The 20,489-nt window shown below is 39.4% G+C and overlaps 1 protein-coding gene across 4 annotated transcripts in view; it reads left to right on the top strand.

Moving 5' to 3' along the window:
• tec (tec protein tyrosine kinase) overlaps positions 1-20,489 on the top strand; it is a 161,749-nt gene that overhangs the window by 91,141 nt on the left and 50,119 nt on the right. For 2 of the 4 annotated variants that reach the window (XM_072252748.1, XM_072252747.1), the window contains exons 4-7: positions 2,330-2,411; positions 4,065-4,193; positions 6,594-6,631; positions 10,603-10,820. In XM_072252748.1, coding sequence (XP_072108849.1) covers positions 2,330-2,411; positions 4,065-4,193; positions 6,594-6,631; positions 10,603-10,820 — 467 coding nt within the window. The remainder of the gene's footprint in view (positions 1-2,329; positions 2,412-4,064; positions 4,194-6,593; positions 6,632-10,602; positions 10,821-20,489) is intronic. The other 2 variants (XM_072252749.1, XM_072252750.1) reach the window with 2 other exon arrangements.

Here is a 20,489-nt window from a genome sequence, read left to right on the forward strand (position 1 = left end):
TCCCCCTCATGTTACCCCTAAACTTTTGTCCTCTAATTCTCAACCCATGTCCTCTTGTTTGAATCTTCCCCACTCTCAGTGGAAAAAGTCTAACCACGTCAACTCTATCAATCACCCTCATAATTTTAAACACCTCTGTCAAGTCCCCCCTCAACCTTCTACACTCCAAAGAATAAAGACCTAACTTGTTCAACCTTTCTCTGTAACTTAGGAGATGAAACCCAGGCAACGTTTTAGTAAACCTCCTCTGTACCCTCTCAATTTTATTGACATCTTTCATATAATTCGGTGACCAGAACTGTACACAATACTCCCGATTTGGCCTTATCAATGCCTTATACAAATTCAACATTACATCCCAACTCCTATACTCAATGCTGTGATTAATAAAGGTCAACAAACCAAAAGCTTTCTTCACCACCCTATCCACGTGAGAGTCCATCTTCAGGGAACTATGCACCATTATTCCTAGATCCCTCTGTAGGATTGTATTGCATTAGGACTGTATTAACTGGAATACATGGGAACATTGGGACTGTATTGACTTGAATGTGCGGGTGCTTTGGGACTGTATTGACTTGAATGTGCAGGAACATTGGGACTGTATTGACTGGATTATGTGGGTGCATTGGGTCTGTATTGACTTGAATGTGCGGGTGCTTTGGGACTGTATTGACTTGAATGTGCAGGAACATTGGGACTGTATTGACTGGATTATGTGGGTGCATTGGGTCTGTATTGACTGGAATGCGGGAACATTGGGACTGTATTGACTGGACTATGTGGGTGCATTGGGTCTGTATTGACTGGAATGCGGGAACACTGGGACTGTATTGACTGGACTATGTGGGTGCATTGGGTCTGTATTGACTGGAATGCGGGAACACTGGGACTGATTTGACTGTTATGTGCGGGTGCGTTGGGACTGTATTAACTGGAATATGTGGGAACATTAGAACTTTATTGACTGGAATGAATGGTTGCAAGAGGACTGTATTGACTGGAATGCAGGCATAATCTATTTTCTAAATGGAGGGGAAAATTCAGAAATCTGAGGTACAAAGGGACTTAGGAGTCCTCCTGCAGGATTCCTTAAAGGTCAACTTGCAGGTTGAGTCAAGGGTAAGGAAGGCAAATGCAATATTTGCATTCATTTTGAGAGGACTGAAATATAAAGCAAGGGTATAATGCTGCGGTTTTATGATGCATTGGTCAGAACTTCCTCATCTTTGTCTATCATTTAATATGAACCAGCCTAATATTTGCCTAGTCACAGTTGAATGGTTCACTGATCTATCTTAAAGTTGCATTATTTGTGTGGAAATATAGTGCATGAATCTGCATATCTCTATGCATAAAAATAATTTTACAGCTTTTCTACTACCGCATTTAAATACATTACTTTTAATTCTATATACAGTATTTCCATAAATTAACCAGAAGGCAATGTTATTCTGTTTAACATTTGACCTTTTTCATGAGTAGTTGTTTCAACCAATGAGGGTTAGATTTATTCGGATTTTTATGAGCTGTTGAATTGGGACCATTCCAGTAATGATTGGAGTTATAATATTTCCATAGGCTTGTGTGATTGAATCCTAATTCGTAAGAGCCAATGATGTTACTTAATTGTAAATTTCAGAATCTCGTGACTCACAGGATTTCAGAGATAGTTAATCTTCACAAATACATGTCAACCCTCTCATATTTTCTTCAGCTCACTGCCGTTAAAAACTCATTGGAGAGTACTCTGAATTGTAAACTTGCTCAATTTTTGTATGTGTTGACCACAAGACTGTTCTTGCCCTACAGTTATTTGGTTCCTTTAAGGTGTTACATATATGCCTGTTTGCAGGCTTGACCACACCGGTATACCTCATTAGGGCATCTTTCTTAAAATCTTTTCTCCTTCTCTTTGTTTTTTTTCTGCCATATTATTGTCCCTTTTTAAAAGGTTTGGAATTCTTATGTTTTTTCTACTGCAAGTTTTAAATAAATGGTGAAAATAATGATGGATATCCTATTCACCAATATGAAAATAGAGTCACAGACTCCAAATACAATACTCACATCAGAGGTCCTGAAGCACCACTTACTTACAGCTAATACAATGCAGGAAAAAAGTGGCACATGACACAAAAATTAAACAGTTTAATAGTGAGTAATTGTTCATCAGGATATCATTGCACCTGGAGAACTAAACACAGTTGACTAACTCCTTTGCCATCGTTAGGGTTAAGGCTAGGATTGGATATCGTCTCCTTTCCCTTTTATAAGGTTCAAATGTTCATACTGTATGGTAATTAATTAATTTTGTGTTTTGTTTTAGATTATATATGATTGTAATACCCTGTACATTTTTGCTCCAAGTGCTGACAGCAGAAACATGTGGGTGAAAAAGCTCAAAGAAGGTAACCTTTATTGGTAATAATTGTTTCCCAATAATTCATTTGGTGTTTTGAAACAACATAAAACTGATGGAAAACAATAAACATTTTCGATATTTTAAATTAATCTGAATAAATTTAATAATTCTTTATAACTGCAGGTGCAGGTACCCATTGTGTATACTGTATAGCTTCTTTTTGCTATTTATTTCTCCTAAATTGTCAACAGCTTTGATGAACTTAGTAGTTGTACGCATCCTAATAAGAGTTTTATAGTGTACAGTAATGAACAAAATTCGGAAAGTAAAATTATTCAGCCCATTTGCTAAGGAATAGATTCTATATGGCAGATGTATATTTCGAAAGTGTGCTAATCGGACAAAAGTAGCTAACTATATCTTAGTAATTAATTTTGAAGGACAGAAAAAATTGTATATTGCACTGTTCATTCATATTTTCTAATAACAGCAGATTAGCTATGGAATTAGTAAATTCAGGCTTGTTGGGCTTGGGCCAGCCTGTGATACTGGAGAGAGGGCAAATAAAATAATGGAAGGAGAAAAAGGAGAGAAAAATTGGTGCTTATTCCGTATGACTTTTCCAGAAGAATATTTAGAAGTGGTTAAGAGTAGATGGTGAAAAATTTGGACCTTGATTACAATCCTTTTATCTCTTGACTACGGTTGAATAGCTAGCATCAGTATGTGAATTCAAAACTAACCTAAACCAGTGTAGGAATCTCTAACCTATCTCATCCCAGTGTTTCAGCATCAGAATAGAACAGTTAACCACTGAGTGATTTGGGGAAGACATTTTCATTTTTTGAATTAATTTTAAAAATTGGCTTGTGAAAATGTTGTCAGACTTTTTCAGAGGTTACATGGTTAAGTGGAGTCCTGTCATGGTTAAAGGTGAAAAAATCCTCTTCAAGTCACTCAGTGGTTAAATGCACTCTATTTTGATGTTGAAACACAGGATGGAGAGTGGGCGATGAGTCTCATTTTTTCCCCCAGGCAATAACCTTACAATGCTTTCATTAGTGAAAATTTATATCATTACAACATTTCAACAGTTGCTTTGATACTTAATGAACAGCTCTGAGGTAGCCAGTTGGAATCTAAGAATAGATTTACTTGAGTTTTATAAGTCAGGAGCTTTGTAAAATCCAATCTCTTTGCTGTTATGTCACGAGCCTAAAGAAATTCTAGCATGTTTAGTTCTGATTTGCCTTAAGCTATGTATGAACTGTATTTTAGGAACTGTTATTAATTTCATAGAGCAAAACCAGATGAGTTAAAAAATTGCATACTGTGGTGGAACCAAAGTAGTTGATATAGCTAATTCCTGAACTTATGCTATCACATTTAAAAAGTGGTGTATATTTGAAGAAAACAATGAAAATATATATACATTAAATACATTTTAATTGGATACGTAATGATGTTAAATTTTGGTATGGCTTTGTAGTTTAATTTAAAACCTCAAGGTTTCAGTTTCAAATGCTAAAAACTGACATACAAGAACATATTCAGTCTACATCAGGAACTATTGCATTAAACCAAAGTTAGAAAATTAGCGTGGATTGTGGTCACGTTTTCAGTAATCAAAGATATGCTCAAGTGAACATCTGTCATTCTTTGACATGAATTTATACCTACTTTGATTTTGTTTAAATAGAAATAAGAAATAATGAATTTATAATGCCAAAATATCACCCAAAGTTCTGGACGGAAGGATCGTGGCAGTGCTGCAGGCAAGCAGACAAACTTGCTCCAGGCTGTGAGGAGTATAACCTGTTTAGTGATAGTAAGTATTGTGTTCCTCATGCCTGACAACAAGGCTGTTTGAATATTGGGATATTTAAAATTGAGAAACTGTCATTGTTGTTGCTGAATCTTCTTATTCTGGTATTAATTATGTTTGTTACCATCTGTGTACATCTAATACTATAGGTCTAAGTGTATAGGGCACAAGAGTTATGTTTTGGGATTACATTCAACAATATCACTCTTGGAAAATTGATATGTACTTTTTTGTAATATTGCTGGACAAATGATGTAATTGAGGGGGTGCAAAAGAAAGGAATAACAAGAAAATCTGATGGTGGAGGAGAAGCAGCTGTTTCTAAATCATTGAGTTTGGGCTTCAGGCTCCTGTAACTCTTTCCTGATGGTAGTAATGAGAAGAGGGAATGTCTTGGTTAGTGAGGGTGTTTAACAAGGCACTGCCTTATCAAGTCTTTGATGGTAGAAAGGATTGTACTTGAGATAAAACTGGTTGAATATACAACCCTTTGCAGCCTTTTGAGATCCTATGCGTTTGAGGCTCCATACCAGGCTGTAATGCAATCAGTCAGAATGCTCCACTGTACATAGAAACATAGAAAACCTACAGCACAATTCAGGCCCTTTGACCCATAAAGCTGTGCCCAACATGTCCTTACCTTAGAAATTACCTAGGGTTACCCATAGCCCTCTATTTTTCTGAGCTCCATGTACATGCCCGGAAGTCTCTTAAAAGACCCTATTGTATCCGCCTCCACTACCGTCACCAGCAGCCCATTCCGCGCATGCTCTACTCTCTCCGTAAAAAAAACTTACCCCCGACATCTCCTCTGTATCTACTTCCAAGCACCTTAAAACTGTGCCCTCTCATGCTAGCCATTTCAGCCCTGGGAAAAAGCCTCTGACTATCCACACAATCAATGCCTCCCATCATCTTATACACCTCTATTAGGTCACCTCTCATCCTCCGTCACTCCAAGGAAAAAAGGCCAAGTTCACTCAACCTATTCTCATAAGGTATGCTTCCCAATCCAGGCAACATCCTTGTAAACCTCCTTTGCACCTTTTCTATGGTGCCCATATCCTTCCTGTAGTGAGGCGACCAGAAATGAGCACAGTATTGCAAGTGGGGTCTGACCAGGGTCCTCTATAGCTGCAACTTTACATCTGCAAGAGTATTGAAATTTGCAAGAGTCTTTGGTGACATACCAAATCTGCTCAAGGGTCTAATGAAGTAGTGTCACAAGTGTGTCTTATTTGTGATTGTGTTAGTGTATTGGGTCCAGGATAGTTTCAGGACTGATTGTTATTGTGATTCTTTGGGGGAAAATTGGACTTTGTTACATTAATTTTCTATTTCTTTACTATTGTATGTTTTTTAGATTATTGTCATTTAGAAATGCATACATGCATTAAGAAATGATATAATGTTTCTCCAGTGTGATATCACAGAAAACAAGACAGACCAAAGACTAACACTGACAGAACCACATAACTATAACATATAGTTACAGCAGTGCAAGCAATACCATAATTTGATGAAGAACAGTCCATAGGCACAGTAAAAAAAAAAGTCTCAAAGTCCTCGAGTCGATCAACTCCCGAGTCCTCGATAGCGGCAGCAAAAGGGAGAAACTCCCTGCCATAAACCTCTAGGCACTGTCAACTTGCCGATACCTTGGAAGCAGCTGACCCCAGCCGACTCTGAGTCCATCTGTCCAAAAACTCTGTGCTTCCGACCAGACTCTCCGATACAGCCTCCCGAGCGCCATCCTCTGCCGAGCGCCTTCGACCTCTCCCCGGCCGCTGAAACACGCAAAGCCAAGGATTTCGAGGCCTACAGCTCCAGAGATTCCGGTTACCACACAGTAGCAGTGGTAGCAAAGCAGACATTTCAGAAGTTTTCCAGATGTTCCGCTGTGCTCTCACGTCTGTCTCCATCAAATCAGAATTGTGCACGGTCCCCTACTCGACAGATAACAGATATTCATCACCGGAGAGGCCGCGCGCACTGTCATCGCGCCGCCATCTTCTCCACGAATACTTATTACTTTTAATATAAGGATATTTCTGAATGCTTTTGAAATTTAATCACCACTATTTATATATAAATTCATTTGTTGGTGTTGATCATCACATACCCAAGTAAATACTGTATCATGCAATCAATCAAATGTTCTTCCTATGATGTTTCCAGACTTTTTAAAATTCTAATTGTGAGCCAATTATAATTATAAATCTTTTGCATGAATGTTTGAATTGGTTAAGTTGAATGGGAATTTCATTGATAATAGGTGCAGCAACATTAGACAATTTGATCAATTTATGAACAGAATTATTCTGACTATTGATAAGTATGTTCTTTGTTGACTTTGTTGGAAGCTGCTTTAATACTTCTGAAAACAATATATTTTCTTTTTAGTTAGTCGTAAACCACTTCCACCAACACCAGATGATATGGTAAGAAATTACAAAAAGACATGTCTATATTTTAATTCACTATTGCATGCCTTATTTTAGACTGTTCCCTTATTGTAGTGTAATACAAGCTAAATGTAACTGATAGTAATAAAAGGAATTCTGGAATGTTGAATCTTTTGCTGTTGTTGAACAAAGTGGTTTGAGCATCTTTTGCAGGCCAGCTAATATTTTAGTTATTATGGTATTGCCTCACAAAAGTGTCATAGAAAAACAAGGATAAAAGTAATCATTTTGTGCCTGCTCAGCTATTCAAAATGATCAATACAAATCCTCTTCATACAAGCAAATTCATTTTCTAAAGTTACAATATTTAGCTTTCTACCAAAAACTTATTTATGTTTCAGGTTTTGCTACTTTTATTTTTTATTTAATATTTTAATTGTTTCCAAGTTTCCATTTTATGAGAATTTTCATCTAGTTTGATAATATGATATCCAATATGATAAGCTTAATAATGACTGACATCAGTGGTGGGGAAGATGCTGGAGTCAATTATAAAAGATGAAATAGCGGCATATTTGGATAGCAGTAGCAGGATAGGTCTGAGTCAGCATGGATTTACGAAGGGGAAGTCATGCTTGACTAATCTTCTGGAATTTTTTGAGGATGTAACTATGAAAATGGATAAGGGAAAGCCAGTGGATGTAGTGTATCTGGACTTTCAGAAGGCCTTTGATAAGGTCCCACATAGGAGGTTAATAGGCAAAATTAGAGCACATGGTATTGGGGGTAGGGTACTGTGGAAACAAAGAGTAGGGATTAACGGGTCCTTTTCAGAATGGCAGGCAGTGACTAGTGGGGACCCGCAAGGCTTGGTGCTGGGACCACAGCTATTTACAATATACGTTAATGATTTAAATGAAGAGATTAAAAGTAACATTAGCAAATTTGCAGATGACACAAATCTGTGTGACAGTGTGAAGTGTGAGGAGGATGTTATGAGAATGCAGGATGACTTGGACAGGTTGGGTGAGTGGGCAGATGCATGGCAGATGCAGTTTAATGTGGATAAATGTGAGGTTATCCACGTTGGTGGCAAGAACAGGAAGGCAGATTACTATCTGAATGGTGTCAAGTTAGGAAGAGGGGAAGTACAACGAGATCTGGGTGTCCTTGTTCATCAGTCACTGAAAGTAAGCATACAGGTACAGCAGGTAGTGAAGAAAGCTAATGGCATGTTGGCTTTCATAACAAGGGGGGTTGAGTATAGGAGCAAAGAGGTCCTTCTGCAGTTGTACAAGGCCCTGGTGAGACCCCACCTGGAGTATTTTGTGCAGTTTTGGTCTCCAAATTTGAGGAAGGACATTCTTGCTATGGAGGGAGTGCAGTGTAGGTTTACTGGGTTAATTCCAGGGATGGCGGGAATGTCATATGTTGAAAGATTGGAGCGACTGGGCTTGAATACACTGGAATTTAGAAGGATGAGAGGGAATCTGATTGAAACATATAAGATTATTAAGGGATTGGACACGCTAAAGGCAGGAAACATGTTCCTGATGTTGGGGGAGTCCAGAACCAGAGGCCACAGTTTAAGAATAAGGGGTAGACCATTTAGAATGGAGTTGAGGAAAAACTTTTTCCACACAGAGGGTTGTGGTTCTGTGGAATGCTCTGCCTCAGAAGGCAGTGGAGGCCAATTCTCTGGTTTCTTCCAAGAAAGAGTTAGATGGGGCTCTTAAAGTTAGCGGAGTCAAGGGATATGGGGAGAAGACAGGAACAGGGTACTGATTGTGGATGATCAGCCATGATCACAGTGAATGGCGGTGCTGGCTTGAAGGGCCGAATGGCCTACTCCTGCACCTATTGTCTATTGTCTATAATATCGCAACAGTCAGAAGTCAGGAATCCTAATGAACTGAACTCTTAGAGTAGTAAATGTCAGAAAATGGAAGGTTCTTGCCAGAATGAGAGCTGTAAGGGAATTACAGTGGATCCTGGTTAATTGGGACATGTTGGAACTAGTACCTTTTGGCTCAATTAGCTGAAGTGTCATGGAAATAGTTAAAAGGGAATAAAAAGACAAACTGAGTAACAAATGATGTATTTAGATGAAATTCTGAACAAATTAGAACACTACCGATAATTATGCAGTCCTATAAAATTGTGATTTAGATCCTAATAGTTATTGACAGAGGAATTCATCCAATGTATGCTGCCATGTTCGTTTGATTGACTGTAAATGAACAAAAGCAGTGCAGACACATAGTTCAATAATGGATTGCCTTCATATATTTTCATTAACATTCAAGATGATTGTCGATACCTTCAAATTCTTCGTAGTTCACAACTTGATGAAGTAGTGAAATTATTTCATTTTCAGTCCTGACCATTTCTGACATCTCCAAGCATGAATGCGTGAAACTGCAGTGAGCAAAACAGTTCTGAATGATTTTAACGCTTATTTCGCATCAACTATCAGAGACAAAAATCACTGCTTTTTGAACACAAAGACATGCAACTGATGCTGTTTAAAATCTGCTTGCTCTAAGCATGGTGTAGTGTTTCATGGCCACACAAGTACATGTGACTGATGCTAGTTAGAAATTGTTCGGCAAAAGTCTCCTGCCCCAGCTAGGCAGCATAGTGTCCCAAATAAATGAGGAGAATCCCAGCTATTTTCTTGATGAGTTTTTATTCTTTTAGAGTTGTTCCAAGTAAATGGCTGCCCTAATTAACCGAAGGCCCAATTAACTAAATTCCATTGTATTTTTCCTGATCAGCAGGAAGTGCAGTTTTTGCATAGGGCAATAGGAGTTTTAGAATATTTTCCTGTAATTTTTAAAACATTATACAACCATAGTTTGGTTCAGGTGAGGCAATATTCAGTGATAACAGAAAAATTCAGACAATCTGGCATATTTGGGAAATTGATAGTTCCAGTTTTGCAGATTTTCCACACTGTTGGACGTTGTTTCATAATATATTAGAACATATTTTTACATATAATGCATTATTGTAATTCATTTTCCAGTGAACATGACAGGTTTAAAGGGAGGGTGAGAAACAGGATCTTGGTTACCTTAATGAAAGGGTTGGAACTGCAGGTCTGGAAGCAGAGTAACTGGGGCCTGAGTGACATGGAACATGGGAATCACCTGGTGAATTGAAAAGGAATGCAGGAAACAGAGTACGGGCAAGTCAAAAGAGAACATAGCAAACATTACCTGGTATGAATGATCCCAATGATCAGATCAGATAGGGGATTATCAGAGTTTTACTGTATTTCATTTTGGCTTGATTGATTATGCAAGGTAGAGTCCATTTTCAGAATTACATTCAGTCTATTTGATATTGGCATATTAAGGCACTACTGACATGGTATCAATGAAAGAGCTTTTGACAGATTTGTTCATATTTGTTATACAGTTAATCAATATTGATTAATTTCAAGATGGCTTGCCTTGATTTCACCTGTCTATATACTCCTGTATGCCTTCTGTGAGTGCTCCACAGTAGTCTGTTTTTCCTAGTTTATTCTGAGCTGTGTTCTTATCTTCTTGCCACTTTATTGTTTCTACAATTTTTGCAAAATGATTTATTATATCTTGACATTAGTATAGGGATATGTAGTAATATGTAGTAATGTCCATATGTAGTAATAGTAATATGTCAAAAATGCTTGAATTTTCTTAATCTGATCTTTTGAATCTCTGGTTGTTCTCTTCAGATGATTGCATTCTCAGTAACAGCCTAAAAAAGTTTCTCTTGTTATAAATTGAGAGTTAACTGCTTAAGAGAACAAAAAACTCAGTTGAAATTTAAATGGTATACATGCTTGTATATAGTGAAAACTACTAATTATTTTTCTGCTTTTAAAATCTCGGTAAGGAAAAATAGAATTTACAATTGAATACAAAATGCAGCTTAACTTTAGCAAGGTTTTCATGGCATCTGACCTATGCAAGTTACTTTTTATTGAAAAGTTTTCACTCTCTCATATTCACCAACAGCTTAACAATCTCCCAGGAAGAGACTGGAAGCCGTCTGAATATTTACCAGAAGATAATGAAGAGGAGGTGGCAGAAGAAGAGGAAGAAGCTGAGCTCGTTCTTGCGATGTATGACTTTGAAGCACAAGAGCCCCATGATTTAAGTCTAATTAAGGGTGAAGAATATGCACTGTTAACAAAGTCTGATATACATTGGTGGAGAGCAAGAGATAAGGATGGGTAAGTGGTTCTACTGACTCTAGTAACTTGAAACCAATATACTTGAGCATTGGATGTGACTTGAATGCAATATAGTTATACATTATATGTCAATTTATATGTTTCCTTTGGAATCATAAAATTATTTAGCAATATATACACTTACTCTGTTTCTCCCTCCAAAAATACTGCTTGAATCATTCAAGCATGTTTGTTCAGGTTTCATCACCTGCATTATTTTTAATAAAATTGCCATCATGCAATATTTGAAATACAAAGTATAGTAAAACTCCAATTATTGAGTATCTTTGGGATCTTCTGGAATGGAGGTGCTGTCTTTAAAGACAGCACAGGAAATGGAGCCCTAATGAGTTTAATAAGAGCATGGGAGAAAGGACCAAGATGAGTTTAATTAAGTGTGTGAAACAAGGCTCCGGTGAGTTTAAATGGAATACAGGAACCAAGACCTTGGCTAGTTTAAAGACAACATGGGAAACAGGACCTGCTAAGCCAATGCCAAATCATCAGGATTTCCAAATACTTGGACAGAAGATTATTGGAGTCATACTAATTCTAAGAACATGGAATATAGAAGAGGTCTGCACAGGAGTAGGCCCTTCGACTCATGATGTTGCACTACACTAGTTAAATGACTAACCAAAATGATCCCTTCTGCCTCTACAATGTCCATATCCATGTCTAAAGTTCACAGTAAACTTATTATCAAAGTACATATATGCCATCATATACAACCCTGAGTTGTTTTCTTGCAGGCACAATAACTAATAAAATTAACAGAGACCAACTTGAGTGTTCAACCAGTGTGCAAAAGACAACAAATCGTGCAAAGTTTCAAAGGTACATTTAATATCAGAGAAATCTATACAATATACATCCTGAAATTCTTTTTCTTCACAAACATCCACGAAAACAGAGGAGTGCCCCAAAGAATTAATGACAGTTAAATATTAGAACCCCTAATTCCCTTCCCAGCTCCCCCACCCACGCATAAACAGCAGCAAAGCAACGCCCCCCCCCCCCACCAGCAAAAAAAAGCATTGGTGCCTCCCACCAAACACTCAAGCGTGCAGCAAAGTATCAATAAAGACACAGATTTGCAGTACTCCAAAGACTACTTGTTCACCCAGTAATTCAACATATCATAGGCTTCCTCTCTCCCTAACAAGGAAAAAGGAGGTGTACCAGTTTTACAGTGAGAGGGGAGACACAACAAAACAGCACGCTGATTTACGATGGTAAAAGTCAGTTGCATCGTTTCTTCTGAGCTCTGTGCCCAAAGCACTTGGGTCTCTGAAGCCAGCTTGCTGCTTTCGATATTCTGTCTCCCACGGCACACCAGTTTCCTGCAGCGGCACCAGCCTTGAGTCTGGTCGCCTCCAGAGCCACAAAATCCCTAGACCCTGAAGGCGCACTAGTCTTCTAAGCCACATCCTTGGTATATCGAATAGTAATCAGTTTTGAGACCCTGAGAGTGGGTCCCATTCCCGCAAAGAACTGAAGTCAGCGTGTAACTCCAGGTCAGGGTCTTCAAAAGAACTCTGAAAGGGTAAAATAGAGATACTAAAGATAGAAATAGAGCTGTTTCCGAAGATGCAAGCAAAGGAATTGCTGTTAGGTACAGATAAAGATGCAGGTGCAGATATGAAGAGAAAGAAATAATAGCAATAAATAAACAATACAATGTCAAGAACCTGAAATGAAGAGTCTTCGAAAGTGAGTCCATAGGTTGTAGCAACATTTCAATGATGGGGCAAGTGAAGTTGAGTGAAGTTATCTCTTCTCGTTCAAGAGTGTGATGGTTGAGGGGAAATAACTGTTCCTTAACCTGGTGGGTAGAGTCCTGAGGATCCTCTACCTTCTCCCTGATGGCAGTAGGAAAGAAGAGGGCATGACCTGCATGGTGGGGGGGTCCCCTGATGTTAGATACTGCTTTCCTGTGCCAGCGCTCCATTTACATGTGCTCAATGGTGGGGAGGGCTTTACCCATGATGGACCTGGCCATATCCACTACTCTTTGTAGGATTTTCTGTTCAAGGGCTTTGGTATTTCCATACCAGACTGTGATGCAGCCAGTTAATATACTCTCCACCATATATCTGTAGAAGTTTGTCAAAGTATTAGATATCATGACAAATCTTTGCAAACTCCAAAGGAGGTGAAAGTGCTGCCGTGTTTTCGTCATAATGGAACTTGTGGGCTGAGCCCAGGATAGTTCCTCAGAAAAAAATAACACCAAGGAATTTAAAGTTGCTAATCCTCTCCATCTCTGATCCTCTGATGAGGACTGGCTCATAGACATCTGGTTTTCTCCTCCTGAAGTCAATAATCAGCTCCTTGGTCTTACTGACATTGAATAAGAGGTTGTTGGTTCACTGCTCAGCCAGATCTTCAACCTTCCTTCTATACGCTGATTTGTCACCACCTTTGATTCGGCCTACAACAGTAGTGTCATCAGCAAACTTGAATGTGGTATTGGAGCTGTGCTTAGCCACACAGTCATAAGTGTAAAGTGAGTAGAGCAGGGGGCTAAGCACACAGCCTTGTGGAGTACCCATACTGATGGAGATTGTGGAGGAGATGTTGTTGCTAATCTGAACTGACTAGGGTTTGCAGTTGAGGAAACGAGAATCCAGTAGCACATGGAGGTTTTGAGGCCAAGGTTTTGAATCTTATTGATTAGTTTGGAGGGCATGATATTATTGAATGCCGAGCTGTAGACAATAATGAGCATCCTGATGTATACACCTTTGCTGTCCAGATGTCCCAGGGTTGTGTGAAGAGCCAATGAAATGGCATCTGCTGTAGACCTGTTGTGCCCATAGGCAAATTGGAGTCAATCAACTTGCCTTTCAGACAGGAGTTGATATGTTTCATCACCTACCTCTCAAAACACTTCATCACTTCATTTTCCATATCTCTCTAATCTCTGCACAGCCATGCACCTATCTAAACACATCTTAAATGCCTTTTTAATATTTGTCTCCATGTCTCCACTACCAGCCCTGGCAGTGCAGTTCAAGCACACACCACTCTCTGTGTAAAACAAAAATACTTCTCCTTTCCCTTTAAGGAAGGTTTGCTACAAGTCATGGACTTCTTGCCTCAGTAAGTTTAATCGACTGTTATCCTCTGTCTCCTATAAACAAAGCCAATTCTGAATACAACTGGCCAAGTTACTATGCATCCCATGCATCTTAATCTTGTGGGTGAGCCTACCAGGAGGTACCTTGTCAAATGCCTTGCCAAAATCCATGTACATAACATCCACAGCTTGTTTGTCACATCCTGGAAATCTGTTTATCAAGTCAGTGATAACTTGGCCATGCTGACTGTCCCTAATTAGGCTTATCCCCAAGAATCCTCCCCAAATAACTTCCTCCCACTGATGTGAAACTTCACTGGTCCATAGTTTCCAGGAGTACTCCAATTTCCTTTCTTGAATAACAGAACAACATTAGCAACTTTGCCCGTGGCTAGAGAGGATACAAAATTTGTAGGCAATAGAAATATATTCCACATATAGGGTTAGTTCCTCTTCATGTACTGAAGAGATTTTGAGGATATGGGACTGTTAGTCATAATTGTGCACTTTCAAAATTGCTATAAATTAATGTTTTATAGCAGTAAACTATGTACACAGCATCTGAAATAAAAAAAATCCTTGAACAACTGTTCATAAGGAGAACTGGGATAGAAGTTTGATAATACAGCTCCTCATAAATATTCCACTGTGCTGTTGAAAGTTGGGGTAACAATGGGTAGAATAATATTGCGTGCAATTCTGGATGGCTTCATGCTCATCAAGATATTTGTCTTTCATTTATTTGACACAAAGTTCATCTTTTTTTTTGTCACATATGTCAATGGTGATACACCGCACAAAACAAATCTGTAGTCCGATTTGGACCTCAATGATTTGAAAAATCATGTTTACTTGTGGAACAATCAGGTTGAACAAACTCCATTTTGTCTGAATTGGTGCTGTTTGAAAGACAAAGTACAGGAGGCTTCACTTACTGTAGCCAGGGGAGTTGCAGGATTTCCTAAAGCAAGGCATATTCATTAAATACATTCATGTCCTTTTAAAGATCTTGTTGATAATCTCCTGCCAGGAGAATCTGGCTAAATCCTGGAGGTCTTTTACATCCTCTTTGTCAAAGTACATACCTGATGGGTTTACTATATACTGTCAGGATAGATCTATAGAGTCTCTCAAAAGCAGAGGTGGAGGAGTATGCCTCATGATCAACTCTTCTTGGTGCACAAACATATCATATCAAACAATTCTGCTCACCAGACCTGAAATATCTAGCAGTAAAGTGCCGTCTTTTTTATCTACCATGGGAGTTCTCTGGGATCATTTTGGTAGTAGTTTACGTTCCACCTCAGGCCAATATCAAGCAGGCTTTAAATGATCTGAGCAATGGGATCAACATGCACAAAGCAGCGCACCCTAATGCCTTCACAATCGTTTTGGGAGATTTTAACCAGGCTAGTCTGAAAGAAATCACTAAGCAACTACCGTCAACAGATCACTTGCAACACCAGAGGAAACAACACACTGGATGGACCATTGTTATACCACCATCAAGAATGCCTACTGTGCTCTTCCACACCCTCACTTCAGGAAGTCTGATCACCTAGCTGTACTTCTACTCCCTGAGTATAGGCAGAGACTGAAGATTACAGCACCAGCAGCAAGGACCAAGAAGGTATGGACAAGGGAAGCACAGGAGCGCTTACAGGACTGCTTTGAATCGGTGGACTGGACTGTATTCAGGGATTCATCTTTGAACCTGAATGCTGCAGTTGCTACTGACTTTATTAAAACCTGTGTGGATGAGTGTGTGCCTACAAAGACTCACTGTACATTCCCAAACCAAAAGCCGTGGATGAACCAGGAGATACATCATCTGCTGAAGGCTAGATCTGTGGCATTCAAGTCTGGCAACCCAGGCCTGTAACAGAAAACCAAGTATGATTTGAGGAGGGCTATTTCAAGGGTGAAGAGACAATTTCGAATGAGATTGGAGGTGATATCAGATGCATGGCAACTCTGGCAGGGTCTGCAAGACATTACTTCCTACAAAGCGAAACCCAATAGCATGAATGGAGGTGATGCTTCACTACCAGATGAACTCAACACCTTCTATGCTCACTTTGAAAGGGAGAACACAACTACAGCTGTGAAGATCCCCACTGCACCTGATGACCCTGTGATTTCCATCTCAGAGGTTGATGTTAGGCTGTCTTTAAAGAGAGTGAACCCTTGCAAGGTGGAAGGTCCCTATGGAATACCTGGTAAGGCTCTGAAAACCTGTGCCAATCAACTAGCGGGAGTACTCAAGGACATTTTCAACCTCTCACTGCTTCGGGTGGAAGTTCCCATTTGCTTCAAAACGGCAACAATTATACCAGTGCCTAAGAAGAATAACATTGGCTGCCTTAGTGACTCACCCAGTAGCACTCACGTAGACAGTGATGAAATCCTTTGAGAGGTTGGTCATGACTAGACTGAACTCCTGCCTCAGCAAGGACCTGGACCCATTGTAATTTGCGTATTGCCACAATAGGTCAATGGCAGACACAATCTCAATGGTTCTCCACATGACTTTAGACCACCTGGACAACACAAACACCTTTGTCAGGGTACTGTTCATCGACTATAGCTCAGCATTTAATGCCATCATTCCTACAATCCTGATAAACAAGTTGCAGAAGCTGGGCCCCTGTACCTCTCTCTGCAATTGGATCCTCGACTTTCTAACTGGAAGACCACAATCTGTGCAGATTCTTTCCCTCTGCCATCCAATTCCTTGATGGACATTGAATCTTTGGACACTACCTCACTTTTATTTTAATATACAGTATTTCTGTTTTTGCATGTTTTTAAAATCTATTCAATTTATGTAATTGATTTACTTATTTGTTAGTATTAGTTTATTTTCTTTATTACTATTATTATATTTTTCTCTGCTAGATTAGGTATTGCATTGAACTGCTGCTGCTAAGTTAATAAATTTCATGTCACATGCCGGTGATAATAAACCTGATTCTGATTCCTGTATTGGTTGTCTTGGTTTCTTGAGACCACTCTCCTGGTACCTTCCTTCATTGTAGCATCCATTCATTGGAAACACTCCATTATAATAGGAAATTATAGTTATATAATGGTGTATCCTTTTAATAGTATCCTGGGAAGATCACCCTTGCTGTATTACATTGTGAGGACTGTGAGGAACTGCAGGGCATCAATGGAGATTGGTGTACGTTGAGTTAAGAATGTTAGTTACAATGCGGTGTTACATGTAAAAACTGGCCAGCTCTGTTCCATGAATCTTGGATCTGAAATTTCCACACTATTTGCACTTTTATCCCAATCCTATTTTACTGTAATTAACATGCAAAGAAATTTCTTAAGCTACAGTGTACTTGAGTTCAAAAGTTCAAATTAAATGTATTATTATAGTACATATACATTCAGTGACTAATGAGTGTACGTTTATGGTCTGCTGCTGCTGTTGCCCGTCCAGTTCAAGGTTTGACATGATGTGCGTTCAGAGATGCTCTTATGCACACCATTTTTGTAACGTGTAGTTATTTGTGTTACTGTCACCTTCCTGTTGACTTGAACCAGTCTGGCCATTCTTCTCAGACCTCTCTCATTAACAACGTATTTTTGCTCAAAGAGCTGCCACTAACTGGATTTTCTTGATCTTTGCACCATTTTCTATAAACTCTAGAGACTATTGTGTGTGACAGTCCCAGTGGATACTCAAATCACCCTGGCATCAACGATCATTCTATGGTCAGAGTCACTTAGATCACATTTCTTCCCCATTCTGAAGTTTGGTCTGAATAACAACTGAACTTCGTGATCATGTCTGTATGTTCTTTATGCACTGACTTGCTGCCACATGATTGGCTGATTAGATATTTGCATTAATGTGCAGGTGTACCTAATAAAGTGGCCACTGAGTGTATATTTCCATATACTACCTTGTGACTAATTCTCTTGCAGAGATTTTCAGGAAAAAAAGAAACACAATAGAATTTTATTACAAAACAACATAAACAGACAGAGACTGACAAACAATCTATGTGCAAAAGAAGGCAAACTGTGTAAATAAAAGTTAATACTGAAAACAAGATTTGCAAAGAGTGCTTCAAAGTGAGCCTGTGGGTTGTAGAATCAGTTCAGAGTAGTGGCGAATGAAGCGTTCCATGTTGGTTCAGGAGCCTGGGTAATAACTGTTCCTGAACGTGGTTTTGTGGGACCCAAGGCTTCTGTAGCTCTGCTCAATGGGTAGTAGCAAGAAGAGGACATGGACTGGAGAGTGTGGGGGTCTTTGATAGATGATGCTTTCTTGTGGCAGCGCTGCTTATAAATGTGCTCAATGGTGGGGAGAGCTTTGCATACAATGTAGTGGGCTGAAGTGACCACTTTCTGTAGCATTTTCAATTTTTGGCCATTGGTATTTCCATATCAGGCTGTGAACAACCAGTGAGAATCCTCTCCACTGTGCATCTATTGCTTTTGGTGACATATCAAATCTACATAAACTGCCAAGCCTTCTTTGTGATTTCACTTTCTGTATATGCTAGTCCAAGGACAGACACCAAGGAATTTAAAGCTGCTGACCCTCTCTACCTCCCTTCCCTAATGAGGACTGGTTCACGGGCCTCTGGCCTCTTCTTCCTGTAGTCAGTAATCATCTCTTTGGTTCTGCTAATACTGAGTGCGAAATTGTTGTTGTGGTACCAGATTTCTAATCTCCCTCCAATTTATCACCATTTTTGATTTGGCTAAAAACAATGGTGTCTCATGAGGAAACATAAGTACAACATTGTAGCTGTACTTAGCCACACAGTCACGAACGTAAGTAAATAGAGCGGGGGCTAAGCACGCATCTGATGTTGCACCTGTGCTGATGATGATTGTGGAGAAGATGTTGCTAATCCATACTGACTGGGGTATGCCAGAGAGGAAATCAAGAATCCAGTTGCACTGGGAGGTACCAAATCCCTTGGAGCTAAAGGATGAGTTTCAAGGGGATGATGGTGTTGAATGCTGAGCCGCAGTCAAATGGTTCCTTAAGGTTGTTATAGCCAGGTGTGGTAGTGGGGATAAGCTCCCACTTCCAATTAAATGCTCCCGATGGCATACATCTCAACTAGCTTCCAACAACCAAGTCCAGCTCCTGGCCTTCAAGTGTGGCGGAGCTACGTCTATTGACAGGAGAAGGGAAAAGGCAGGTTACTGGTGCCTTAAAACCAGTTGTTTCAGGCAGATCAGGCTTGTCAGCTGTGGTTGCCAGAAAGAAGGAAAAGGAATCTCAAACAACTGCTGCTTTGTGGCCTCATGGGGGAGGCTTTGGGAGTAAACCCCAAGGAAAAATCTGGAGCTGGAGTCCCTAAGGTAGTCCTACGAGTTCAACTCTTTCGACACCACTGGTGGCAAACTATATCCGTGTCTGCCTTTGGTTTGGATTCATCAGCTCTGTGGAGAGTGGAAGCGTGCTACATAGGCACCAGCTTGCTCCCTATATCATACCGCCCTGCATATCACATAGGCAGCTGGGATACACTGTCCATTGTCAACCCTGACCAACGGTGAGTCTCAAGGGACATCAATAAAGAGCATTCAGACCTTTGCATCTTTATTGTCCAGGTTTTTCCAGAGCTGAGTGAAGGGCCAATGAAACAGCAAATGCTGTTGACGTTTTAAATTAATACTGAGCAAAATGCTTAATGAGATGATATTGCAAGATGATAGACTCAACTTTGGGGCCAAATTTTTCAACAGAAATAACTGTCAGATCAACTGACAATCAACTGTGCTGATCGTTGTTTATCTGGAAATTGGGTAACGACTTTTGGTGATGACACATGAACGGTTAAGTGTTGTGAGAAGGTTACTGGTTTGCCAAAGTATGATGAAATATTCCCATTAACCTCACTTTGGAAGTATATTGGAAATATTTTTAAAATGTTAAATAACTAGTTGAATTCCCAACAGGTAAAAGGATTTAGACAATTAATTTTAAAATTAAAGTTAACTGCTAATGTAAGGTTTTGAACAGCAGGTTGCAACCACAACCGATCTGATCCTGCAAATCATTACTATATTACCACACATGTTGCTGGTTAGACAAATACTATCCTCCGTAACAAATGTTAGAATAGAATAGCACTTCTGACAGAAGTGGACTCATCATTTTATGCATCTGCTATTATTGATAAATTTTTGTAAGGTTCCCAATGATTTGCTGATCTGTACTACTTCAGGGCCTGAATTTACATGAAATGATAACTTTTAATCTTGGGTTAGGGAGATAAAGTAGAAGAATGAAGACACATTGGGCCAAAATTAGTCCTTAATTTGTTATTGGTGTATTATCGTTAGAAGCACTGAAATACAATAGAAAGCATTATTTGCATACTATCTGGACAGAACATTCTATACCTAAGTATGTCAACATAGAACATACAACATAGAATAATACAGCACATTACAGGCCGTTCGGCCAACAATGTTGTGCCGACCCTCAAACCCTGCCTCCCATATAACCCCTCCCACCTTAAATTCCTCCATATACCTGTCTAGTAGTCTCTTAAACTTCACGAGCGCATCTGCCTCCACCACTGACTCAGGCAGTGCATTCCACG

The sequence above is a fragment of the Mobula birostris genome, chromosome 3 (assembly GCF_030028105.1).
Source record: "Mobula birostris isolate sMobBir1 chromosome 3, sMobBir1.hap1, whole genome shotgun sequence".
Classification (NCBI taxonomy): Eukaryota; Metazoa; Chordata; class Chondrichthyes; order Myliobatiformes; family Myliobatidae; genus Mobula; species Mobula birostris.